The sequence below is a fragment of the Mustela nigripes genome, chromosome 7 (assembly GCF_022355385.1).
Source record: "Mustela nigripes isolate SB6536 chromosome 7, MUSNIG.SB6536, whole genome shotgun sequence".
NCBI lineage: Eukaryota > Metazoa > Chordata > Mammalia > Carnivora > Mustelidae > Mustela > Mustela nigripes.
Genome location: NC_081563.1, coordinates 117,871,073 through 117,895,559, shown reverse-complemented (window position 1 = coordinate 117,895,559; position 24,487 = coordinate 117,871,073). Strand labels below are relative to the sequence as shown.

Sequence of the window (24,487 nt, the reverse complement as noted above, 5' to 3'; positions counted from 1 at the left end):
TATTCTTTTTTAATTTTTTTTGGTCCCAGGGATTAAAAAAAAAAAAATCACAGTTAATCTTGTCAAGACTACCAGTGAACTACTGGTAACCACGTAATGATTTATTACTGGTAAACATGGTCAGTTTTCAGGATCAATTTCCCATCAAACAGAGAAGAAAAAAAAATCCCTGGAAGTAAAAGAATGCAACAAGGAAGCCTAAGACCTTCTAGCTAGCTACCTCCTTCTTATCCATCCTCTCCCCTCCCCAACCCTCCCCATCCCTCTCCATCCCACTTCTCCTCCAATCCGAAAAAGGGCCCTGTCAATGGCTAGCCACCTCTAATGAAAACATCACTGTAGTGTTCAAGGTACAATGCAATCTTAGCCCAATTATTTTCCAAACCCTGTTTCTCATTACCAACATAAAATACTCACCAACTCAAAGTGATGAGCTACTTGCCACCCAATGAAACTGCCTTGTGCCATTTCCACCTCCACATCTTTATTATTTTCCTGCCTAGAATGTGCTACTCATTGACCCTTAAGCACTCAGCTCAGATGACCACAAGAGTTCTGTAAAAGCTTCCCAACTTCTTAGCTAGAAAGATTTTTTCCTGCTCTGAACTTCTCAAAGACTCACTTTGGCACCTTGCCTGCAGGTCTACTTTCATATAGAAGGCAAACCCCAAATCAAAGTCAGGCTCTCCAAGGCCAGGGACCACAGCTCACATCAATTTCCCTCTCACACAGCATCTGGTTCACTGTAAACCAGGGCTTCTTGAAGTATCGTGCTCAGACCAGCAGCGTCAACAACTCCTGGGAACTTTTAGAAATGTAAGTTACCAGCACCACCCCCAAAATAATGAATCAAAAACTCAAAGAGTGCAGCACAAAAATAAATGCGTGTTTTAACAAGTGTTTCAGGTAATCATGGTGTATTGTCACAGATAATTAGTAATTACGTACTGAACTTTACTCTTGGTAATTACAAAATAAAGTTGATTATCTGTCACAAGTGTCACCAACACAGAACAAAGTGACTAGCAAACTAGATACAAGGATATATAGTTATGCTTGGTTGGTTAAAACAAGCAATAAGACATCAGACTATGATAAATGATTCTACATAAAGCAGCTCAGCAATGACTAAGGCCTGGGATCCTGTCTTCCTGCCTCTATTTGACAAGCAAAGAAGCAATGATAAGCAATGGTATGGAACTCTAAACATACCCTTCCCAAGCAACCATGACATGGTTCTGGCCAGCCTGGGGATGGGGGCATTAAGAACCCAACTCTCATGAAATCTTAATTATCAAGTGTACCAACAAGACACCCAAAAGCCTATACCTCTTCAACAATTTGACCAAGAAAATTGATCATTTTGATCAATTACATCAAAATGAAAACTATCTATTTTTACAGACATTTCAGACATCCAGAAGTACATTTTTAGTTATCTGAGGCCAATTTTAAAGCTTACTCTTGATGGCAGGCTCAAAATGGAGCCCTTAAATGAAGGGGTGTGCCTTGAGTTTCAATAAGAGCTAAAACAGAGCTAAGCAGAGCTGGGAGAAGAACCTAAGCCTCTCTGCTGACCTCTAATCAATTCTTCTTCCACCACCCCAAACTGCCTATTCCTCAAGTCCCTCAGCCTAAAGTCCAAACCACAGAACCAGAGCATCAATGGCCATTCTGAAATGACCCACACTATAAGCAAGGGTACTCAGGAATCACTGTCCTTAGATAGTAATATGCTGCCCCTGACCCCTTTTACTTCCAAAGAACCATATGGGATCAAAACATTCTCCCTTGATCATATACACAGTCTAACTTGGGCTCCATAAATCAGAAGGAAAAAAATACCACATTCCATGGGCAATGGTAGCCCAGGCCCACTTCTGGAAAGAGGCCCCAAATCTATTTTAATGGTTCCTATACAACTAAAAGAACATCTTCCTGGGGTGCCTGAGTGGCTCAGCTGCTTAAGAGTTTGCCTTAGGCTCAGGTCATGATCCTGGAATCTGCTGCTTCTTCTCCCTCTGCCCCTCCAACAGCTCATACGTGTGTGTGTGTGTGTGTGTGTCTGTCTGTGTGTCTGTGTGTCTCAAATAAATACATAAAATCTTTTAAATAAAAATAAAAAATAAATGCCTTCTTGTGGATTCCTGTGGGTAGCTGACAACAGAGCTCTCCCACAGCCACAGACAACATCTAAAAATTAACATGTAAATGACAGAAAAATAAATGCATCCTTAACACAAAAGCCCCCTGCCTTCAGGCTCCCTTAAGAAGCCCCTGTCCTTACAAAGCCAGGTGAAACAAAGCTTCCTGGTCTTGCCCCCTTAGGAACAGTTATGAACTCAGCATATCAGACAACCTTATAGCAGTCAGTAGGTGCAGAAGGGATATGAGGGGAAAAAAAAAAAAAACCACAAAACAAAAGACTAGAGATGCACAGCAAGCTGATCTGTAGGACCAAGGAAATAGGGAAGCACGGGTGACTCTGGACAGTTATCTGTTGTTCTTGAAATCTACCATAACTGTGACTCAAGGAAGCTTTCTCTATCCCACTCACCTCCAAGAGTCAAAGAACTCCAGAATGCCATGAATAGGAGACTCAGTTTTCAAACACGGATTCTCAAAGTCTTGAGGTTCCTGTACATATGCCTCATGGGGCATTCAGAAGAATATGCACGTGTTTGCAGGTATACCTTCCCCTCCCCCATCTTTTCTTCTTAGCAATTTTACTAATGTGCTTAAGTTCTGCAGCCAGCAACTTCTAAAAATGTTCATCTATTCTTTTTCTTTTTTTAAGACTTTATTTATTTATTTGACAGAGATCACAAGTAGCCAGAGAGGCAGGCAGAGAGAGAGGACGAAGTAGGCTCCCACTGAGCAGAGAGTCTAATGTAGGGCTCTATCCCAGGACCCTGGGATCATGACCTGAGCCTAAGGCAGAGGCTTTAACCCACTGAGCCACCCAGGCGCCCCAATGCTCATCTATTCTAATTCCTTCTTCGAGTTCTAACTGCTCAAATAAGTCCAGAGAACAGGTGGCAAGCTGCCAGGAATCACTGAGCAGGGACTGGGTGCACACACCCAGTGCACACCTGCTGCTGACAACTCCTGCCATTTTAGGAAAACTCTGCCCTAGAGTGGCAGCCTGGAACCGTAGGAAAGACAGTTCAGGAATTTTGGAGCCCCAAAGACCTGCATTCAGTTCACAGCTCTACCATCCCTGTACAGGCTCTGTAACCTCAAGCAACTTCTGTGAACTTAATTCCTCATCTGTAAAATGACGGGGTTGATAGCAACAACCTTCCCATGTCTGTGTGAATACTAAATGAGATCAGATATGGAAATTGCTTAGCAAAGGAACTGTTACAGAGCAAGGGATCAATAAGTGGTTCCAATTATTACCATCCACCAATTACTTTAAAAGGGAAGCACCAACCCCTTCCCCACAAAGAAGGTAAGAGCCACACTAGCATCTGCGTGTGTAGGCCTGAATCTTCCTTTTATCTCTGTGCAAAGCTGTTCACAGTCCTAACGTCCCCACATTTCAACTGCAGGATCAGTTACAGCATGAAGAAGACAAAAAATAGTAACTGCTTCAACAAGAGACTCTAGAAATAAGACCATTTCCATAGAATCTCCTGTTACAAATGCAGACTTCAGGCACTGGGCCGAAAATTGAACTGAGGGAACAAGACACGTGACCTAAGAATATGAATAATTTAAATGAAGAGGGACCTGATTTGCCTGTTTGCTCGAGTTAAAGAACCACAGATCAACAGGAAGGTACAATTCCTCATTTTGTTGAAAATGCAAACCCACTTTCGGTTTCCCCAAGAGAATGCCTTGCAGAGCAGCAAGGTCCAGGACTGGGGACACAAAGCCCTGACACACAAGTGGCTTCTGCCATCCCCAGTGTAACAAAGGGGAGCTGAGCAGCCCCAGCTAAGAGCTGAGGTCAACTCACCAGAGATGGCTTCCGAACAAAGATTCCATGGAAGCAGAATCCCATCCTTTACTCCAGCAGATAGAGGGGCTAACAAGGCTAACCACGTGTGGCTGCCTTCCCATGAAATGATGCTTTAGTTGCCACTGCCAAAGAATTATTCCAGGTGAAAAGAGCTATATAACATTGCACCGCGCTCCCTAGTTTCCATGTGCTTAATTACTCCCTTAAGAAACTCTAAAGTTGCCATTTAGTTGTGTTTCAATCATGCCAGACTCCCAACGCCAGCAGCCTTAAAGCTCAGCCTCAGGAAAACCACCAAGGAGGTTAAGAGTGGAAAGAAAATGAGGCCAAACCTTCCAAAGATTAATCTGTAGGGTATGACTTCACTATATGCCCGACTACTCCTAGCAGCACCAAGAATGACTTTTATGGGAAATAAAGGGGGCATCTTGCCAGCAGAACTTCTCACAGTGCTGAGGTGGTCTCTGCTGCAGATGAAACTGAGGCAGAGCAGAAAATACCAGGGAAAAAGTGGGAAGGATAGTCCAGCACTCTCTCTCCCCATCCTGCAACTACTAGAATCATACTGAACTAGAAACTACCACCAGGTCCCATGGATAACATCTAACAGAAAAGCAGCACCTAAGAGTCATTATCTCGTCTCAAAACCAGGCACAAAGCCGAGCTCTCACAAATGCTAGCTTTCCTTCACATTGCTTCTATGTGGCAATAATACCACCCAGCAAATTCCACTAACTTTCAGGACTTCCCCTCCCCCACGCCCTTCCTCTCCTTTCCCTTCCAATTAGTCTCAAGACCAGTGAGGACTTCAGACTCAAGAACTCTGGGGAAAACTGGTCTTCTGGCAGAAATCTCCACTTATATTCAAAGTCCTTCAATAAACTAAAATTCGTTGGACCGAATTCAGAGTTTACAGAACCAATATTATTAGGGTGACAAATGGCCATTTTAGGGGCAATCATTACCTGAATTTTAGCTCATGGAGGAAATAAACTGAAAATATTTTTTACAACTTCCAAAGCTCTGGTTGTCCCAGTTTAAAAGACATTTAAAAATCTTAACTATGGCCAATAATTTGCCCAACGACTTTTAATCCTTAAATGATTTTTTCAAAAAATCCAGACCCATCCACATAACAAACAAACAAAAACCAGTAACTGCAGACAGGGGTCCCTGTTCCTTTAGATTTATCTGCACCATTCTGTTCCTGTACTGCCTCCTCCTGGTGGCTCTACAGCAACTACTTCACACTGCTTTGAACTAGTTTTTGTTTGTTTCCCTTTAAATCCATGATGCCCAGCTCTGGTCTCTGCAGATATTAGATGCGAACAGTAGGTTCCTAAGCCTCTACTGCCTCCACCAAGACACCACCCTACCCCTCTCCAAGACTGCTCCCAGAGCTCCCCAAACCCTTCTTCCACAATTTGCCTTTTCTCCTTTGCCACTTCCTCATCCAACTCCCTTGGCCTTTCTATCATCCATATAACTCTGGGACATCACTGGATCAAAAGAGAAATGTTGCTTCCTTTCTACAACCTCCGTTATCTATAAAATTACTATGTTACTACTCACAACTTTTATTTTATGTAAGGGACAGCCACTTCCCCAAGGGAGCATCCCTCCAATGGATATTATTCAGGAGGAGACGATGACTGATCAGCATAAACCAACCTAACAGACTTGTAGGAACACATCTATGTATATATGAACATCTATATTTCATATATGATTTAAATCCAGTAAGAGGAGAAAACATTGTTAATCTTGAAAAGAAGGCTCTAAAAAATAAACAAAGTCATTTCCTAAAAGGCAGCTTAATAACATGTAAACTTTCCTCTAGAATACATCTTTAGGCTAAAGTGATACACATGATAATCTTCTGAACACAAGATTATAAAAGAAATTCAGGGAAATAAGGACTATCCAAAAAGACTTCATCAACCATGAGCTGGAGTATCACTAACTGTAGACATCTTTAAAAATTACAACCTTGCTTTGGAAGCCTGAGGCAAGAGGATTGTGCTTTCAGGATAACCCAAAGCTTAGCGGAGTTAACTCACACTGGCAATAATAGCTAAGGGGTGGAGGTGGGGTGAATGTAGCCAAAGAGAAACAGAAAGTTCTGCCATATGCAAATCTGTGTTCATTTTTTACCATTTCAACCCATTCTCAGACAAAGCTTGGTCAGGTCCAGCATCTAGCAGAGGGCTCAATGAATACTTAATAACTTCACTGAATGAAGAGCAATCTGGTCTTAGAGTCACCACCAGCAGTGGTACTAAAATGCCTGACTGCCCTAAACATTCACCGAAGAGATCATGGACATACCACAAACAACCTGACAGAAAATGCACCCCCACCTCCACTACCCCCACCAAAAAAAGGCATCGCTTGGACCCAGAGTCTACTCTGAGTGTCAGGACGCTGACCACGCATATTATCTTCTTAACATTCCTTTTTGCTTTGTACTAGCAAAATGAGCCTCTTTGGGTCATACTGCCAGTCTTGATTCCTCACAGATTCTAAACAGGCAAAGGCATCCCAATTCAGTGCTCTAAATCCCAGGACCCCAATTTCAACTAGCAGCGTTGATATTACAGACCACCCTCAATCATGCTGCATCGACAAAGCATTTTTTTAAAAGTAGGCTCCACACCCAGTGTGATGCCGAGATCAACAGTCACAGGCTCTACTAACTGAGCCAGCCAGACACCCCTCACAAAGCATATTTTTGAGAAATGTTCATTAATGTTGATTTCATTTCTAGGCTATTCACAAATAATTAAAAGGAATATTAAGGCTTATTTCATCCATCATATTAGGAACTCCCAGACAAAAACCAGCTCGCTTAACAGCAGAGTGACAGATGAACCATAACTATTTTACGAAAAACTATTATTAAAATTTAGGAGGTAATGAATCAAATTCCTCTTTTTAAACCAGCTTTGTCTCCATTTATAATTTCCTCCTAATTCCTGACATAGTGACTAACGAAGAGAGAGGATTCCTAGGCAATAAATACATTCTGAAAATACACTATCAGACTCTAATATTACAAACTACCCCCAATTCACAAATTTAAAAAAATTATAACTCAAGTGCCTTACCATCCTTGTTAACAGCAGTGACTTTGGCTGGGTAAAAACGACAATCGGACCAGCAAGCAAGGACCTGCTCATTTATTTGAAATTCCTAAAAAGCAGTAAAACAAAACAAAAATGACCTGTTACCAATCCAATTTCATCAGACATGACAGAGTACCAGATTTTGTTGAGAGAAGCTGATTGACAAGAGTAGGAAGGGGTGAGGCTGCTGGGATGGAGGAAGATGTTTCTGCTGTTCAACACTGGAGTCAGACCAAAAGGGCTGAACATAAGACTCTTCCTATCCTAGGAAGTCTGGGCAGACACAGCAGAACACCGATGATAAGTCCCTACCCTGTGCCTGAGCCCAGGAGCATGACACGCACACTACCCAGTATACAAGTTGGAAGGAAGGAACATACCACAGCTTGAGGGAATCGGCATTCATGCCACCTAACACCACCCACATTTTTAAAGGGACTTTTGCCAAAGGAAGCACCCATTCACTTTTCATACTGTTTTTCCAGCACACAGTTTGCACTGATACTGTTTGTAGAATGAATATTGGATAATCAACTTGGACAACAGTAAACAAGTCTTTTTTTTTTTTTTTTAAGATTTTTATTTATTTATTTGACAGAGAGAGAAAACACACAAGCAGGAAGGGAGGCAGAAGAAGAGGGAGAAGCAGACTCCCCACTGAGCAGGGAGACCAACATGGGACTCGATCCCAGAACCCTAGAATCATGACCTGAGCTCAAGGCAGACACTTAACCAACTGAACCACCCAGGAGACCCAAAAGTAAACAATTCTAAATGGGGGTGGGGATGGGGGGAGGAAGGACACACATAGACGGCAAGAGTTTAAGCTTCCTGGCCAGGGTTAAAATGAAAAACAGAATCTGGGGGTGAGTCAGATTCAAAGCCAGCAGGATTTCTACAGATTTCTCAATGCCGGTTTAAAAAACTCAAAACTAATACTTCGTTTTTCATTCTGAAATTAGTAAAAGCTCCAGGCATAGCAATGAAATTTAGAAAAAGGAATACAGTCCAATTCTACAATTTGCAAAAGCTTTTTTTTTTTTTTAAGGTGGATTCCACACCAAATGAGGGGCTCAAATTCACAACCCCAAGATCAAGAGTCACATGCTCCACCAACTAAGCCTGCCAGACACCCCTCAAGAATTTATAAAAAGGTTGTCTCCGTCAGTCAAGTGTCCACCTTCAACTAGAGTCATGGCCTCAGGTCCCTGGGATCCAACCCCACGTCAGACTCCCAGCTCAGCAGGGAGTCTGCTTCTTGTTCTCCCTCTTACCACCCCCAACTCGTGTGCCTGCTATCTCGCTCTTGCTCAAATAATAAATAAAAATTTTTTAAAGTTTATAAAAGACCCTGATATGAGGCGCCACATGGAATGATTACTTAATAAATGGTCAGACAAATAAGTATAATAAGTGATCTAAAGGGATACAGCGGTGTAAAAGAAAGAGATATGGTACCCATTCCTCCTCAGTGCTTCACAACCAAATCAGTTTATGAGTTTTCAGATCAATCATATCATATAGACAGAAGATAAATGAGATTCTTCAAGAGCCCCAGGCACCACAGAGACCTCAGGGTTGCAGCTACAGGCCTAAATAAGGATTGGTTCCCCAGCTGCTACTGACTTTCACACTGAATATCAAAAGCTGGAACATAAAGTACCCAACAGCTGACCCAGCTCCTTACAGATGTGATACTCACGGAAGATCCTTCGTCTTCATGTAAGCCCTCTTTCCTTAGCTGTATTTTCTCTAAAGGGCGTAAATAAGGACTGTCCCAGCAGAACCACTCATCATAACGATGGTTCCAACGCTTGAAATGGATGAGTACTTTTCCTTCTTCGTAGTCAATGTCTTCTATGTGAGCTGGATACCTGAGTCAGAAAAAAAAATTAAATGCCTCTCCCACCCAAAATATCCAGAACAGTACCCTTCCAGACCTCTTCCCAAAGGACTAGCTTACCAAAGTACTAAATAAAGCCTATCATTTAAAGAATGTGTAATTATGGAGGCTAGCAGACTTAGGGTTCAAATCCCAACCTGGACATTCTTTAGTTTATGAATTATTAAATTGACTTTTCAGAGCCTGAGTTCTATCATGTAGAGTAGAGGAAGGATACCCAGCATACTGGGTTACAATGCAAGTTAAACAAGATGACATACATACACACAAGACAGAGCACAAGGAAGGCAGGAAGCAAACATTTAACAACTAGATTATATTTTACATAAGCCAATAAATTAGAATGACCATGCAACCCAGACTGTATGAGATAGCTTCAATTTAAGAATTATATAATCCATAAAGAATACCATGCAGCTGTTAAAAAAACACAAAACAAAAACCACAAACAGTTCTATGTCATGATGTGGAATGCTCTCTCAATATGAACTATGAAAATAGCAAGGTACAGACATTGTGTACGGTAAGCTATTGTTTATGTTTTTAAAGATGAAACAGGAGGGGAGCCTGGGTGGCTCAGACAATTAGTGCCTGACTTGGGCTCAGGTAATGATCCCAGGGTCCTGGGATGGAGACCCATGGCAGGCTCCCTACACAGTGGGGAGGCTGCTTCTCCCTCTGCCTGCTGCTCTCCTGCCCATGTGCTCTCTGTCAAATAAATAAATAAAATCTGTAAAAAAAAAAAAAAAAAAAAAGGATGAAAGGTATATTTATATATGTGTAAATATGCATAAAAATATCTTACACAAGAATCTAACAATGGTTACTTGTAGAAGTATGGCCAGGTCACCCTCTTTCTAGACTAAGAGTTGGAAAAACCAATGACTGTATTTCCCTGACTCCGTAACAACTGGCAATCAAGGTCTTGAAGACCTGTGGGTTTAGAGACAACTGTAGTGGCCAAACCCAGTGCTCCAGTGCAGGGCCTCTCAAACTTTCATATAAGAATGTCAATCATCAGAGGATCTTATTAAAATGCAGATTCGGATTCAGCAGATGAAGCTGTGGCCTTCGAGCTTTTAACAAGCCCCTGGGGATACTGATCTACTGGTCTGCAGAAGCAAGGATCTAATGTCTAGTTACTGGCTTCCTAAGTATCAGGCAAATGTTGAGGGTGGCAGGGGCACTGTCAGTAGTGAACTCCTGACCTCCAAGACACAGCTCCAGCGGTGGGTCCCTCACATTGATACTTAAGGGCAGCAACTGTGAGTCCCACTCCTCCAACCCTTCCAACAATTTTGTAAATACCCAATGTTCTTGTGTTAAATTCTTTTGTGGTTAAAGTACCCAGGGTGGTTTCTGTTTCAAGCATTAAAACCTAACTGACTCAAGAGGGAACTAAGTATGGAGGAGGGGAGGAGCAAAAGCAGGAGGGAGACTTTTTGTAGTATACCTTTTAATGCTCTTTATTTTTCAACCATATTACTTTGTTGCTCATTCCAAAAATAAATAAATGGTTAATAATAAAGAAAAATAAATATTGTTTGCAATTGTTCTCTTAAATACACTTGTATTAATCAGATTGCTATTCTAGGTTGAGAAAGTTCAGATTCTACCTAGATTTTCGCCCCACAACCTGGATTTTTACCACTTCTGGCCCTTCTTATATCAATCACTTAGTACCCCACCAATCTAATAAACATGTGCTACCTTGTGTCTGTACACCACGTCCTCTTCAGTCCTATACTAGTAATCTCTAAAGTAGTGTGCTTACCGCTTAACCTATCACAGAAGCTTGCAGATACTGGGCATTCAAAAACTGTTGAGCAAATGAATTCTGCTTTCCCTATTCTTCCCAAAGGTCAGATGTCCTGTCAATTCTTCAATCCCCAAAGCTCTTAGACTCCAGCTACCCATTCCAATTTGAGTCACTCTCCAAGTTCAGGCCCCCATCACTTTGTGTGAGTACTTCACAAACAGGACTAACAGGTTATGCTTTTCAAAATTCCGAATGGTACTCTACATACATTAAGTGCCCAAAAAATGTTAACGGAAGGAATAAACAGCTTTGAAACTAGTGTGCCTACTTCAATACAACTGACATATAGCTGCTACAAACATAAGCTATCCTGACAGCAGGCCAGCTAACTGTATGATCTACTGAACTGTGAAGTACAACTGTAGGAGACAAAAGGATTCCCTAAGCCTATTCCTTTCTATAAAACAGAGAGAAGGGGGGACACCTAGCTGGCTCAGTTGGTGGCTCATGAGAGTCTTAATCCTGGGGTTGTGAGTTCAAGACCCACACTGAGTGGAGAGATCACTTAAAAACAAAATCTTTAAAAAAATAAAAAAGGAGGGGGGAAGAACATGGATATCTCAATTATATTCCTCTTGCACAGGGCCTGGGCTCAATTGGTTAAACGTCTAGCTTCAGCTCAGGTCATGATCCTAGGGTCCTGGAATTGAGTCCTGCATCAGACTCCCTGCGTCTGCTTCTCCCTCTCTCTCTGCTCCTCCCTCACATCCCTCCCTGTGTGCTCTCTCTCAATAAAATCATTTAAAAAATAAATAAATATATATATACATACATATACCTCTTGCCCTCTCATTTGTTCAGTCTACCAGAGACTAGCGAGCCTCCCTAAAATAACAAACTCTGACCTAAGACACTCCTATTCAAAAGCCCTTTCTTTAATGATTTACTGTATCTAGCAACAGTTTTGAAACATAAGTCTTTGGACCAACACATGGAATTAATTTTTCACAGAAATACATTTATTTAATTTGCAGAACTTGTCTTTATACTAAATCACATTCTTTCTAAATTTTTGGTGTATAAATACTTACTAAATTAAAACAGTGGTAACTTTGTTTTTAATATTCTTGCTAATATTATGGAGCCAATAAAAAAATTAAGTCAGCTCTCTATGTATCAATTTTAAAAGATCTCTAAGAAAAGTGGGGAAAAAACCAACAACTAAAGATGCAAAATGGTACTGAATACACTACCATTTATTTGGGGAGAGGAGAGAGCCAATACATCCGTACCTGTTTTTAAATGCGTGGGCTATCTCTGGAAGGATGATCAAGCAACCCGGTTTGCCTCTTGGGAGGGGAACTGGATAGTTAAGGAACTGGAGAGGAAGTATGAGACTTATTTTATTCAATGTATATCTTTTTGTATGTTTTGAATGCTGTACCATGAGCATGTATTAACTATAAAAAACATATAATTAGATATTTATTTTGAATATACTTATTTGGCAAAATTAAAAGTCAGCAACCTCAGGACCAACACCAAATTATTTTGAATTTGCACTGGTCAGTGCCTTCTAAAAATCTGGTAAGTCCAGATCCATGGAATCAAATCCAAATTCCTAGCCTAGCAATTCCAATGCACATACTCAGGAGTCTGAAGAAGGACCTCGAGGTCCTTGGCTAGCCTAAAGCCCTTCCTTGCTCAAGTAACTTCACTGGACACAGGCATCCTACACTACACTACACTACATCCTACACTTCACTACACAAATCTCTCCAGAAGGTCAACAGTAACCACAGGGCAAGCAAGATTTCCTAAGGAGAAGGCAGTTTTCCCTACTTTCCTGAAGCAAGTCACTCATGGGGAATGGGGAAACCCAACTGCATTTCAGTGAAGAGGTAAGACTTGGTGGATCGAAATTGCTAGTTGCCTTAGAAAACAGCTCAGCTTTATCAGTCAACAGAATATTAAGTGACTTTGATCTGCCCAGTCAATTCCAGGTCTTGAAAGGGATTATAAAACGTATGTGTTCCGGGATGCCTGGGTGACTCAGTGGGGTTGAGCCTCTGCCTCTGGCTCGGGTCATGATATCGGGGTCCTGGGATGTAGCATCACACTGGGCTCTGCTCAGCAAGGAGCCTGCTTCCCCCTCCCCCTTTGCCTGGCTCTCTGCCTACTTGTGATCTCTCTCTCTCTGTCAAATAAGTAAAATCTTTAAAAAAAAAAAAAAAAAAGTATGTGTTCTGACTTTTGCCCCTAAGGAGAATCAGACACATAAAGCAATTAAGTTTTTAAACTATTAGGTGAAATCACATAAAACAGCTGATAACTACTTTTTACCTACAAAAACAATAATTTCATTGGGTGCAACCTAAATATCTGGACAACCTTTAGGGGTGCTGGAGAAGATACCACAAGTTACAAAAAAGGCATTATAAATGGAATCTGTATAGACACAAAAAGGGAGAAATAATTTCCAACTTCAAAAGTAACTAACAGCCACTAAAGATTCTAGTTTCCAAACTAGCATCGCAGCTGGGAGTCACATTTCTAATGGAAATGTTAGCCAGAAAGGAACAGATACCAAATACCAAACTGATAACTAAAGTTATCAGTTAAAGTTAGAGCTCTAAGGAGGGAAAAGGTACTAGACATGGCCAAGAGACTTAGTCTGAATTTTTTTTTTAAGATTTTATTTATTTTTTGAGACAGAGAGAGAGAGTGCAAGCAGGGGGAAGAGCAGAGGGAGAGGGACAAGCAGACTCCACTCTGAGTGTGGAGCCAGACTCAGAGCTAGATGCCATGACCTGGAGATCAGGACCTATGCCTAAACCAAGACTCTGAAACTTAACTGACTGAACCACCAGGTGCCCCTGTAGTTTCCATTTTTACAAGGATTTAGTCACGTAATGCTTGTGTAAGGAAAAATAAATACTTTTTTAAAAAGTGGGCTCCATGCCCAGCACTGCAAGGCCTGAACTCAGAGATTGATCCAGAGATTGAGAACTGAGCTGAGATTAAGAGTGAGGCATCCAACTAACTGAGCCACCCAGGTCCCCCCCAAAATAAATACTTAATAAATTAAAAGTTCTGAGAAGTAGGTAATGAGCAGACTTTCACCTAACAGCTTCATGGTTTGGGGATTTTTATGCTGCTTGGCACATCCACAAAATAGAATACTATGCAGCTATAAAAAAAGAGAGAGAGAAAAGAGTGTGGGGGAGGTTCAATTGGTTGAGCAACCAACTCTTGGTTTGGGCTCTGGTCATCACCTCAGGGTTGTGAGATGGAGCAACAGCACATTGGGCTCCACGTTCAGCACAGAGTCTGCTTAAGACGCTCTCTGCCCCTTTGTCCCTCTCTCTAAAATAAAGAAATCTTAAGAATAGAGAGAACACACTCTATGAATTATATAGGAAGATTTCCAAGACATATTTATTCTTAAAAGATTTTATTTATTTATTTGAAAGAGAGAAAGCATGAGAGGGGAGAGGTCAGAGGGAAAAGCAGGCTTCCTGCCGAGCAGGGAGCCCAATGTGGAACTTGATCCCAGGACTCCAGAATCATGACCTGAGCCAAAGGCAGTTGCTTAACAAACTGAGCCACCCAGGTGCCCAGATTTCCAAGACATGTTAAGTTTAAAAAAGACAAGCTACAGAAGAGTTCATATCTTATGATACCTTCCTCATTACAAAAGAGGAAGATAAGAATATGCATTTGTTTTTGTTTAGATAAACACTAGTAGGATGGACAGAAACTAATAAAACTGGTCACCTACAAAGGACAGAGCAGGTATAGGATAAAGATGTGAAGCAATTATTCTCACTGTATACCTTGTTACACTGTTTTGATTTTTGAACCTATTCAAACTCTATCCAATGGATTATCAATTAATTCCCTTGCATTTCCCAGGCAGACTATCCTATCATATACAAATTATGACTATACTATCTCACTTTCAATACTAATATCTACAATATATTTTTCTTGTTTTACCACACTGATTAGTGCTTCTAAGATGATGCTGAAAATTAGCAGATAGTTGGCATCCTTCTCTTTAATGACAACGTCTCCAATGTTTCATCATTAAGTCTGAAGTATGTCAAATTTTCTAATTAATGCCCTTAATGTGAAGTTACCAAGGATTCATCAAGAATAAATTGTGAAGTCAGGAAATGACAGATGCTGGCGAGGATGTGGAGAAAGGGGAACCCTCCTACACTGTTGGTGGGAATGCAAGCTGGTGCAACCACTCTGGAAAACAGCATGGAGGTTCCTCAAAAAGTTGAAAATAGAACTACCCTATGACCCAGCAATTGCACTAATGGGTATTTACCCTAAAGATACAAATGTAGTGATCCGAAGGGGCACATGCACCCGAATGTTTATAGGACAATGTCTACAATAGCCTAACTATGGATAGAACCTAGATGTCCATCAACAGATTAACGGATAAAGAAGATGTGGTATATATACACAATGGAATACCATGCAGCCATCCAAAGAAACAAAATCTTGCCATTTGCAATGACGTGGATGGAACTAGAGGGTATCATGCTTAGTGAAATAAGTCAATCGGAGAAAGAAAACTATCATATGACCTCCCTGATATGAGAAGTGGAGATGCAACATGGGGGATTTGGGGGGTAGGAAAAGAATAAATGAAACAAAATGGGATCGGGAGAGAGACAAACCATAAGTAACTCTTAATCTCACAAAATAAACTGAGGGTTGCTGGGGTAGGGGAGAGGGAGAGGAGGGTGGGGTTATGGACATTGGGGAGGGTATGCTATGGTGAGTGCTGTGAAGTGTGTATACCTGGCGATTCACAAACCTATACCTCTGGGGATAAGAATATATTATATGTTTATAAAAATTTTTTTTTTAATTTTTAAAAAAAGAATAAATGGTGAGACTTTTCAGACTTTGTTAAGATGATTATACAGCTTTTCTCTTTTACTCTATGAATATAATGAAATAACAGATTTGGGGCACTTGGGTGGCTCAGTAGCTAAGCATCTGCCTTTGGCTCAGGTCATGATCCCAGGGTCCTGGGATCGAGCCCCACATTGGGCTCCCGGCTCAGCGGGAAGCCTGCTTCTCCCTCTGCCTCTCTCCCAGCCTGTATTCCCTCTCCCACTGTCTCTCTCTCCATCAAATAAATACGTAAAAATCTTTAAAAAAGAAAAAAGAAAAGAACAGAATTCCTAAGTTTAAGTTATCATTACCCTGTAAAAATATATCATATTTGGTTGTGTGTGTCATTCATTTACTAAGTGTCTGGTGTCCTAGTATTTTACTGACAAGTTTTGTGTCTCTTTCATAAGTAGTATTTGTCCAAGTTTCCTGCCCATTTTTAGTTTAATGCTATGCTGACCTCATAGAAAGTACTAAAAAGCTTGACCTCATTTTCTATTAAACTGCCTACTCTGAGACCTTTTCAGAATAATTCTTTATCTACCTTTCCCATCACTTCTATGGTTACTAAACAGATCATGTCTTCTACCTCTTCTTGAATTAATTTTGCCTAAATAAGAGAGTTTGAAATGATCACCAGATACAATTTAAATGTTCAACAGTTTTCCTTAGAAGAAAAGAGCTCAAGACTCAATAAAAACACTGCAAACTCAATTCACACATAGAATTTTTTTTAATAGGTTTTATTTATTTGTCCAATAAAGAAAGACGGGGAGAGCACAGGATGGGGAACAGCCAGCAGAGGGAAAAAAGCAGCCTCCCCAATGAGCAAGGAGCCCAACACAGGACTCGATCCCGTGACCCTGGGATCATGTCCTGAGTTGAAAGCAGGCACTTAACTGACTGAGCCACCCAGGCATCACACAAACAGGATGTTTAAATGGCAAATAAAAATACTATGTGCTAAGCACTTTATAGGGCAGAAACAACTCCCTATTGATTCCATTATTCAACAAACATTCCTAAATTTATATATATATATAATATATTATATATATATAATATATTATATATATATATAAATTTTTTTTTTTTTAAGATTTGTTTACTTATTTTAGAGAGAGATTGCATTGAGGAGAGGCAAGGGAAGAGGGAGAAAGAAACTCAAGCAGACCCAGCGCTGGGTGTGGAGTCAATGTAAGGCTTGATCACATGACCCTGAGATCACAACCTGAGCTAAAACCAAGAGTCAGATGCTGACTGACTGAGCCACCCATAAATTTATACTGTGAGACAAATGGTTAGGTCCTGGAGTTAGACCAAACATCAGGGCTTCTAAAAGTGGCAAGGGCCCAAAGAGAAGTATGGTAGGTTCCTTAGAATTCGTCATCCGTCTCTACAAAAAGACCAAGAACATTCTTGATCTCGAAAAAAGAGTAAAAAAGAATTATCTGGCCTGCCTATATTCTATAACCAGAACTAGACAGAAAAGAGACAGTATTTCCTATGGCATGCCTGGGCTAGAGACAAAGTTTCTACATGCTCTCCCCTACCCCCTTTCTAAAGCACTTGAGTGGATGCTTCTTTTTTTTTTTTAATCTTTTGCAAAAATTTTTTATTTTTATGTAATCTTTACCCCCAAAGTGGGCCTCAAACTCATGACCCTGAAATCAAGACTCACATACACCAACAGTCAGTCAGGTGCCCTGGACACTTCTCTCTCTCTTTTTTTTGTAAAGATTTTATTTATTTACTTGAGAGCAAGCGAGCATGGGCAAGTGGAGGGAATGGGGATTAAGGGGAGCAGTGGGGGAAAGAGAAGGAAAAGCAGACTCTGCACTAAACGTGGACCCTTACAAGGAGCTCAATCCCAAGACCCTAAGATCATGACCTGAGCCAAAATTAAGAGTCAGCCATTTAACCGCCTGAGCTACCCATGGGCCCCCTGCACCCTTCTCTTTTAAAGTACATTTCTTACCACTCAACTCCTAGTCTCTTCCTTAATTTACACAAAAGTACTTTGCTCACCTTCTTCAGAGGCAGCAAATGAGTGGAAGTCCACTTCAAACTTTTTCATCAGGTACTGGAGGATTAGGAAAGCAGCTTTAAAGAAGAAGACTTAGCACCTGGGCTGAACCTTGAAAGATGAAGAGAGGTGTTTGCCAAATGTCTGAATTTCTTTCAGAGTGATCTGCATATTGAATGCGTAGGCATTCAATAAATGTTCAGCAAATGTACTTTTTTTTTTAATTTTATTTTTAAGTACCCTCTATACCCAACATAAGGCTCAAACTCACAACTCTGAGATCAGGGTCACATGCTCCACCAACTGAGCCAGCCAGGTGCCTACTTTTTTTTTTTTTTAAAGATTTTGTTAAGATTTTGTTTATTTAGTTAGTTAAAAGAGTGAGAGAGAGTGCAAGGCAAGCACACACACAATTGGGGGGAAGGAGAGAGAGAATCCCAAGCAGACTTCACACTGAGCACAGAGCCTGACACGGGGCTCAATCCCACAACCCTGAGACCATCACCCAAACTGAAATCAAGAGTCAGATGCTCAACCTACTGAGCCACCAAGGTGCCCCCAAATGTACTTTTTAAAAAGATCTGATGGGACGCCTGGGTGGCTCAGTCAGTCAAGCCTCTGCTTTCAGCTCAGGTCATGATCCCAGGGTCCTGGGATCGAGTCCTGCATCAGGCTCCTTGCTCAGCTGGGAGCCTGCTTCTCCCTCTCTCTCTGCCTGCCACTCCCCCTGCTTGTGTGTTCTCTCACTCTGACAAATGAATAAAATTGTTAAAAAAAATTTTTTAAGATCTAATTATAAATACCTAGAGTCACAAAACAGCAATAGGAATATACACCCAAGTCAAGGTGAATCATCAAAATAAACCAATGATATCTGTGTTACAGATGTCAAAAAGACAAAAAGATCCCCATACAAGAATTGTCAAATTGGGGGTACCTAAGTGGCTCAGTCAATTGAGTGTCCCACACTTGGTTTTGGCTCAGGTCATGATCTCAGGGTCATGAGATCAACCCCCATGTCAGACTCTGCACTCAGCAGGAAGTCTACTTGAAATTCTCTCCCTCTCCCTCTGCCCTTTCCCCAGCTCATGTGTGCACATTCTCTCTCTCCCTCAAATAAATAGATCTTTAAATTAAAAAAAAAAGAATTGTCAAGTTGAAACGAATTGACCACACCACCAAGACAAAATTAGTTAGAAAACAACTTGCTTCTAAAGACCAAAATATACTGAAAACTCCTATTTTTCCAAAATTCAATTTGGCAAGGACAGATATCCTGAACTTCATAGTAAATCAGGTACTGTGGTGACCTTATTTTAAGCCACAAAAGGCCAATGCAGCCAATCAAATGTAAAGGAACAAGGAGAATAGACAAAAAAGAAAAAAAAAAAAAGAGAGAGAAAAGAAAAGAAAGAAAGAAAGAAAAAGAAAAGAAAGAAATTCATCAATTCAACATTATCTGAGTCCTACTCTGGGACAGGAAGTGTGCCAGGGTTTGGAAATGCACAGCCAAATCTATGAAGATGTGTGATCATAGCAGCTGGCAGAGGAAGACAGACTCTATGTTGTAAGACACCTTTCATTTCCTCAGACATACCACATACCTTCCCATACCCAGTCTGCTCCTTTTACTTGAAACATTTCTCCCTGCCCACTCTTCCCAGGCAACAGCCTTACCCTTCTGCAGCCTCAGAATCCCTGACTACAATATCTCAAGTACCCCTTGGCTCCTTCCCATCTATGTCAGCTTCCCACTTGCTTTCTTCATAGCACTTACCCCAGCTGTAATTATTTCCTTTGTTTCTCCATTTACTTGTTTATGATTATGGGCTGCATCCCTAAGAGACTACAGAAACCTCTAACAGTGTCTGTCTTGTAACTGCAGAATCCTTGGAGAACAAACGTGTCTATACGTCCAAGTAATGATAATGAAGTATCTATCACAGGTGCAACAACAGAAGACTACCTAAGGTAAAGTAGGGTACAGAGCGAAAGACCAGTTCTAGCGCCAAGGGGGAATGAAGAGGCCAAGGAAGAAGTAGGGAGAGAAGGGGCTCAAGAGAATGCTAGTGAAGAGGAGAAATCTGATTTTAATTCTAAAAGATGAAGAGGCGTTTTCCTGGTGATCAAGCAGACAGTGAGGCTAGAGAGTGTTTCTGAGAGGCGGTCCAATACGAGTAAATCAGCATCGGTACGGAGGAAGGGAAGCACAAAAGAGGACAAAGTAGTACAAAAAACTGAAGGTGAGAAAGGAAACAGTAATTCCATGCAGAAAGCTGCACAGGAACCTTATGGATTCCATACCTGGTGTATGAATGAGCAGCTGTCACTTAGGTGTCCATGGACCACCGGGCGTTGGTGAACATACAGCCAGCAGTGCACAAGGTCTCCATGAGAAATGTTTTACGTACTTTTCTATGATCTGGACCATCTTTATCAAAGCTAACATAGTATCATTTTGCTCCAGTGCTACCAAAAGTGGGATCCAGAGATAGTATACAGGTTGGAGGTGCCAGTTCTCACATTTTTGAGTTTGTGAAACATTACTCTATGCTACCAGATAAGCCAACCTACCCGTGGGCTCCACCAAGGAAGGAGGACTGCAGAATAGTGAAGCTTACACCAAATGAGAGAGAATAATGCCATGTACATGTCCAGGAAGGCAGAGAACAGTCTAGATCTAACACAGGGAGACAATATTGGCTTGTCCACAGTAAATGACTTCAAATCCCGGAAGGCTTGCTGCTCAGTCTTGGCTGCTTATGAGTAAAATTAAGCTGCCCAACCCCACACACTGTGCACATGCTTAAATTAGAGCAGCTAGACAGTGCTTGGCAGGATCTGTTTAGTCCCCCCACACATACCAGAAATACAAACTGAAGAAACATTACAGAAGGGGGGAAAAAGGAGGACCAGAAAGGATAAAAATTTCCCTTTGATTTCCCACTCCAACTGGTCAGTGCTCACTCACAGAGCTATTAATAACCAATGTGTGCCACTGACTATGGGGGTTAGAACTCCCATTACATAAGGAGCTCACTGGATCTTTACCACTATCTCCTGAGCACTTAAGCCGTTGTCATTATCACCGCACCCATTTTACATCTGTGGAAATGGAGGTGCAAAAGAGTGATCAGGAAAAGGTGTAAGCAAGATCAGGATCCAGATCTCTGGACTAAACCCAGTGAGGAATCTTCTGCTCTTAACTGGATTTCACATATCAATATGTGAAATATGCAGTGACACAGGTCCATAAAGGTATCTTTCGTCTTGGCCACATAATAGTCTACCTGATGGCTAGCCCAAAATCTACCTAAACTTTCCTCCAGGGGTTGGGCATTCAGGCTGCTTCCACATTCTTACTATATATAAAAATAGCTTTTCTGCAAATATACACACATTTACTTCAAGAATCAGAGTGCGCCTCTATTCCTGGCTCACTGCATGTACCAGAAGCAAGAGTTCTATGCACAAAAGTAACATTCTAAGCCATCCCCAGCCTTTGCTGGATAGGGGATGGGAATGGAAGTTGTATTTAGTGAAAAACAAAAGGCTGACTATTAAGCTGCAGAAAAACTGTGCTGCTGTCTTAGATGCCTTAACTCTTTCCCTATCCCTTTACCACCTACATTAGGCAACATCTGACACTTGTAACTCCAGAAATGTCTTAAACTCCTCTCTTCTCTCCATCCAAATCATTTCTCATATGACACAATAGTCAATACATCCAGGCAACCTATGCCGCTCTATCAGTACTGGCAAAGGGCCTGATACGGAGACACTCAGTAAACATCTGGTGACTGAATAAACACCACCACTTTTCTGTTCCTGAGAGGGATCTACCTCTTTCTCTCTCCCTCTTGCTTAACATCTCCCTTTTTAGCCCAACTTCCCAGTACTCCTGATGGGTTCCCTCTCTGGATTCTGAGAATACATCATACTCCTTGAGCCCTGAATTTTTTTTTTTTTTAAGATTTTAATTTTTGACAGACAGAGATCACAAGTAGGCAGAGAGGCAGTCAGAGAGAGAGGGGGAGGCAGTCTCCCTGCTGAACAGAGAGCCCGATGTGGGGCTCGATCCCAGCACCGTGGGATCATGACCTGAGCCGAAGGCAGAGGCTTTAACCCACTGAGCCACCCAGGCGCCCCGAGCCCTGAATACTTTTGCTCACACTGTTCCTTCTGCCTGCTCTCACCCTCACTCCCATCCTGGAAATCTTGTCCTTTGATCTCACTTCCCCTCTTTTCTCCCTCCATCTTACCTCCGGGAATAAACCCCAAACCTAGGTAAATCAGATTCTCCAAATTCTCCACATTCTCCCGCCAGGCAGCTGATTACGGCTAGATAACGCATGCAACATGCTGATGGGTCTCATCTGAAATCCATGACCACAAATAATGCTTTCCTTAGGGATGTAACGAGTTTTGCGACTGAGGGTGGGAATACATCTATATCTTGATCTGAATGGTGGTTATACACATGTATCCTGCTTTAGGAGTTCATCAAGCTACACACTTAAGATCTGTGCACTCTAGGGGCGCCTGGGTGGCTCAGTGGGTTAAGCCTCTGCCTTCGGCTCAGGTCATGATCCCAGGATCCTGAGATCAAGCCCCGAGTTGGGCTCTCTGCTCCTCGGGGAGACTGCTTCCCCCCTCCTCTCTCTCTGCCTGCCTCTCTGCCTATCAAATAAATGAAATTGTTAAAAAATTATATTTTAAAAAATTGAATAAAAAAGAGGGGCACCTGGGTGGCTCAGTCAGTTAAGCATGTGCCTTCAGCTCAGATCATGATCCCAGGATCCTGGCCCCCTGCTCAGCTCGGAGACTGCTTCTCCCCCTGGGCCTCCCCACTGCTCCTGTTCTCACTCTCAATTAAATAAGTAAAATCTTTAAAAAAAAATTTTTTTAAAAAGAATAACATCTCTGCTCTCTCTAATCAATCAATTTCTTACAACTGTAAACTACCATGAATCATTATCAAAAAAGTTTTTTTAAAATTCAAGGTTGCAGGGGGCTGGGTGGCTCAGTCAGTTGAGCATCTCTTAGCTCAGCTCAAGTCTCAATCTCAGGGTTGCAATTTCAAGCCCTGTGTTGGGATCCACTACTTAAAATAATAATAATAACCCAGAATCAAGGGGAAGAAAAAAAAATTAATAAAAAATAAAAATAGGGGCACCTGGGTGGCTCAGTGGGTTAAAGCCTCTGCCTTTGGCTCAGGTCATGATCCCAGGGTCCTGGGATCGAGCCCCACACAGGGCTCTCTGATCAGCAGGGAGCCTGCTTCCTCCTCTCTCTCTGCCTGCCTCTCTGACTACTTGTGATGTGTCTGTCAAATAAATAAAAATCTTTTAAAATTAATTAATTAATTAATTAATTAAAAATAAAAGGAGGGATAAAAGAAGAAAAAGATTTAAAAATTAAAATAAAAATCCAGGGCCTACCACTGGCTATGGAGTGGAAAAGATGAGGAAAGGAAGCTCAGTCCAGAAAGATATAGGAGACTGGTTACGTGGCTAGTGCCAGGGCTAGTGCCAGGGTCCAGAAGATCCATGGCTTTAGGCCAGAAGGGGAGGGTAGAGGTGGCAGCCAGTGTGAGATTCAAGCTAGATTCTGGACGTGGATCTGACAAGATTAGCTGATAGAGTAGATGATGGGGTGGAAAAGAGGAGCTGAGACTCCAAGGGGGCTCTGGAGGCTCTAGTCTGTTGAGTTCTGTGACACTTTACTATTCAAAAAAAAAAAGTACATGCTACCATTATAATAAATACACACACACACACGTATATCTTTTACTCTAAGAATGATAAATAATCCAGAGGCCAGGAGCAACAACTCCTCAGTAGCAATGAGCACACCTAGCACCTGGATCTTTGAGTTTAATACCATTTTCCAATAAAAGGAGCCAGGGCTCCTTGGAGAAATGGCTATTTGCAGGACTGCAGCACAAAATACACAAGATCAGCCTAAAATATTTTGCAGTGCCAGAAGTAAGGAAGTGCGCACGCACACACATGCATTTTGTAGTGCCAGAAGTAAAGAAGTGCGCACGCGCACACAAGCATTTTGTAGTACCAGAAGTAAGGAAGTGCGCACGCACACACACGCATGCAGTGATGAATGGGTATATGTCCAAAGGACACAAAAGGCAGCTGAAAGAGCTCCCAATGCAATAAGAACAACAAAATAAAGCAGTATTGGATTATAACCCAAAGTCTAAAAGAAATATGAATTCATGCTGATATAAATAAATGGTCATTAAAAATAAGGAAAATCTAGAAACTGACAGAACCAAAAGCAGCCTAAGGAGACATGACTACTAAACATAATGTTGCGGTGCCTGAGTGGTTCAGTGGGTTAAAGCCTCTGCCTTCGGCTCGGGTCATGATCCCAGGGTCCTGGGATCGAGCCCCACATCAGGCTCTCTGCTCCGTGGAAAGCCTGCTTCCTCCTTTCTCTCTGCCTGCCTCTCTGCCTACTTGTGATCTCTGTCTGTCAAATAAATAAATAAAATCTTTAAAAATAAATAAAATGAAATAAGCATAATGTTGTATCCTGGATGGGTTCTTGAAACAGAAAAAGGACATTAGGGGGTAACTAAGGAAATATGAATAAAGTATGGACTTTCGGCAATAATAATATACCAATATTGGTTCATTAATTGTAACAAATGTACCTTACATTTCTGTATTATTAATGTATAATGTTAATAGTAGGGGATACTGGGTGTGTTATTTTTTCTATAAATCTAAAACTATTCTAAAATTAAAAGCTGGAGCTACTGGCTAGT

The 24,487-nt window shown here is 41.4% G+C and overlaps 1 protein-coding gene across 1 annotated transcript in view; it reads right to left on the bottom strand.

The window, feature by feature from the left end:
• Window positions 1–24,487, bottom strand: part of PHF20 (PHD finger protein 20) — a 147,862-nt gene that overhangs the window by 80,130 nt on the left and 43,245 nt on the right. The window contains exons 3-4 of the mRNA XM_059406916.1: window positions 8,795–8,966; window positions 7,075–7,159 (exon numbers count right to left, since the gene is read on the bottom strand). Coding sequence (XP_059262899.1) covers window positions 7,075–7,159; window positions 8,795–8,966 — 257 coding nt within the window. The remainder of the gene's footprint in view (window positions 1–7,074; window positions 7,160–8,794; window positions 8,967–24,487) is intronic.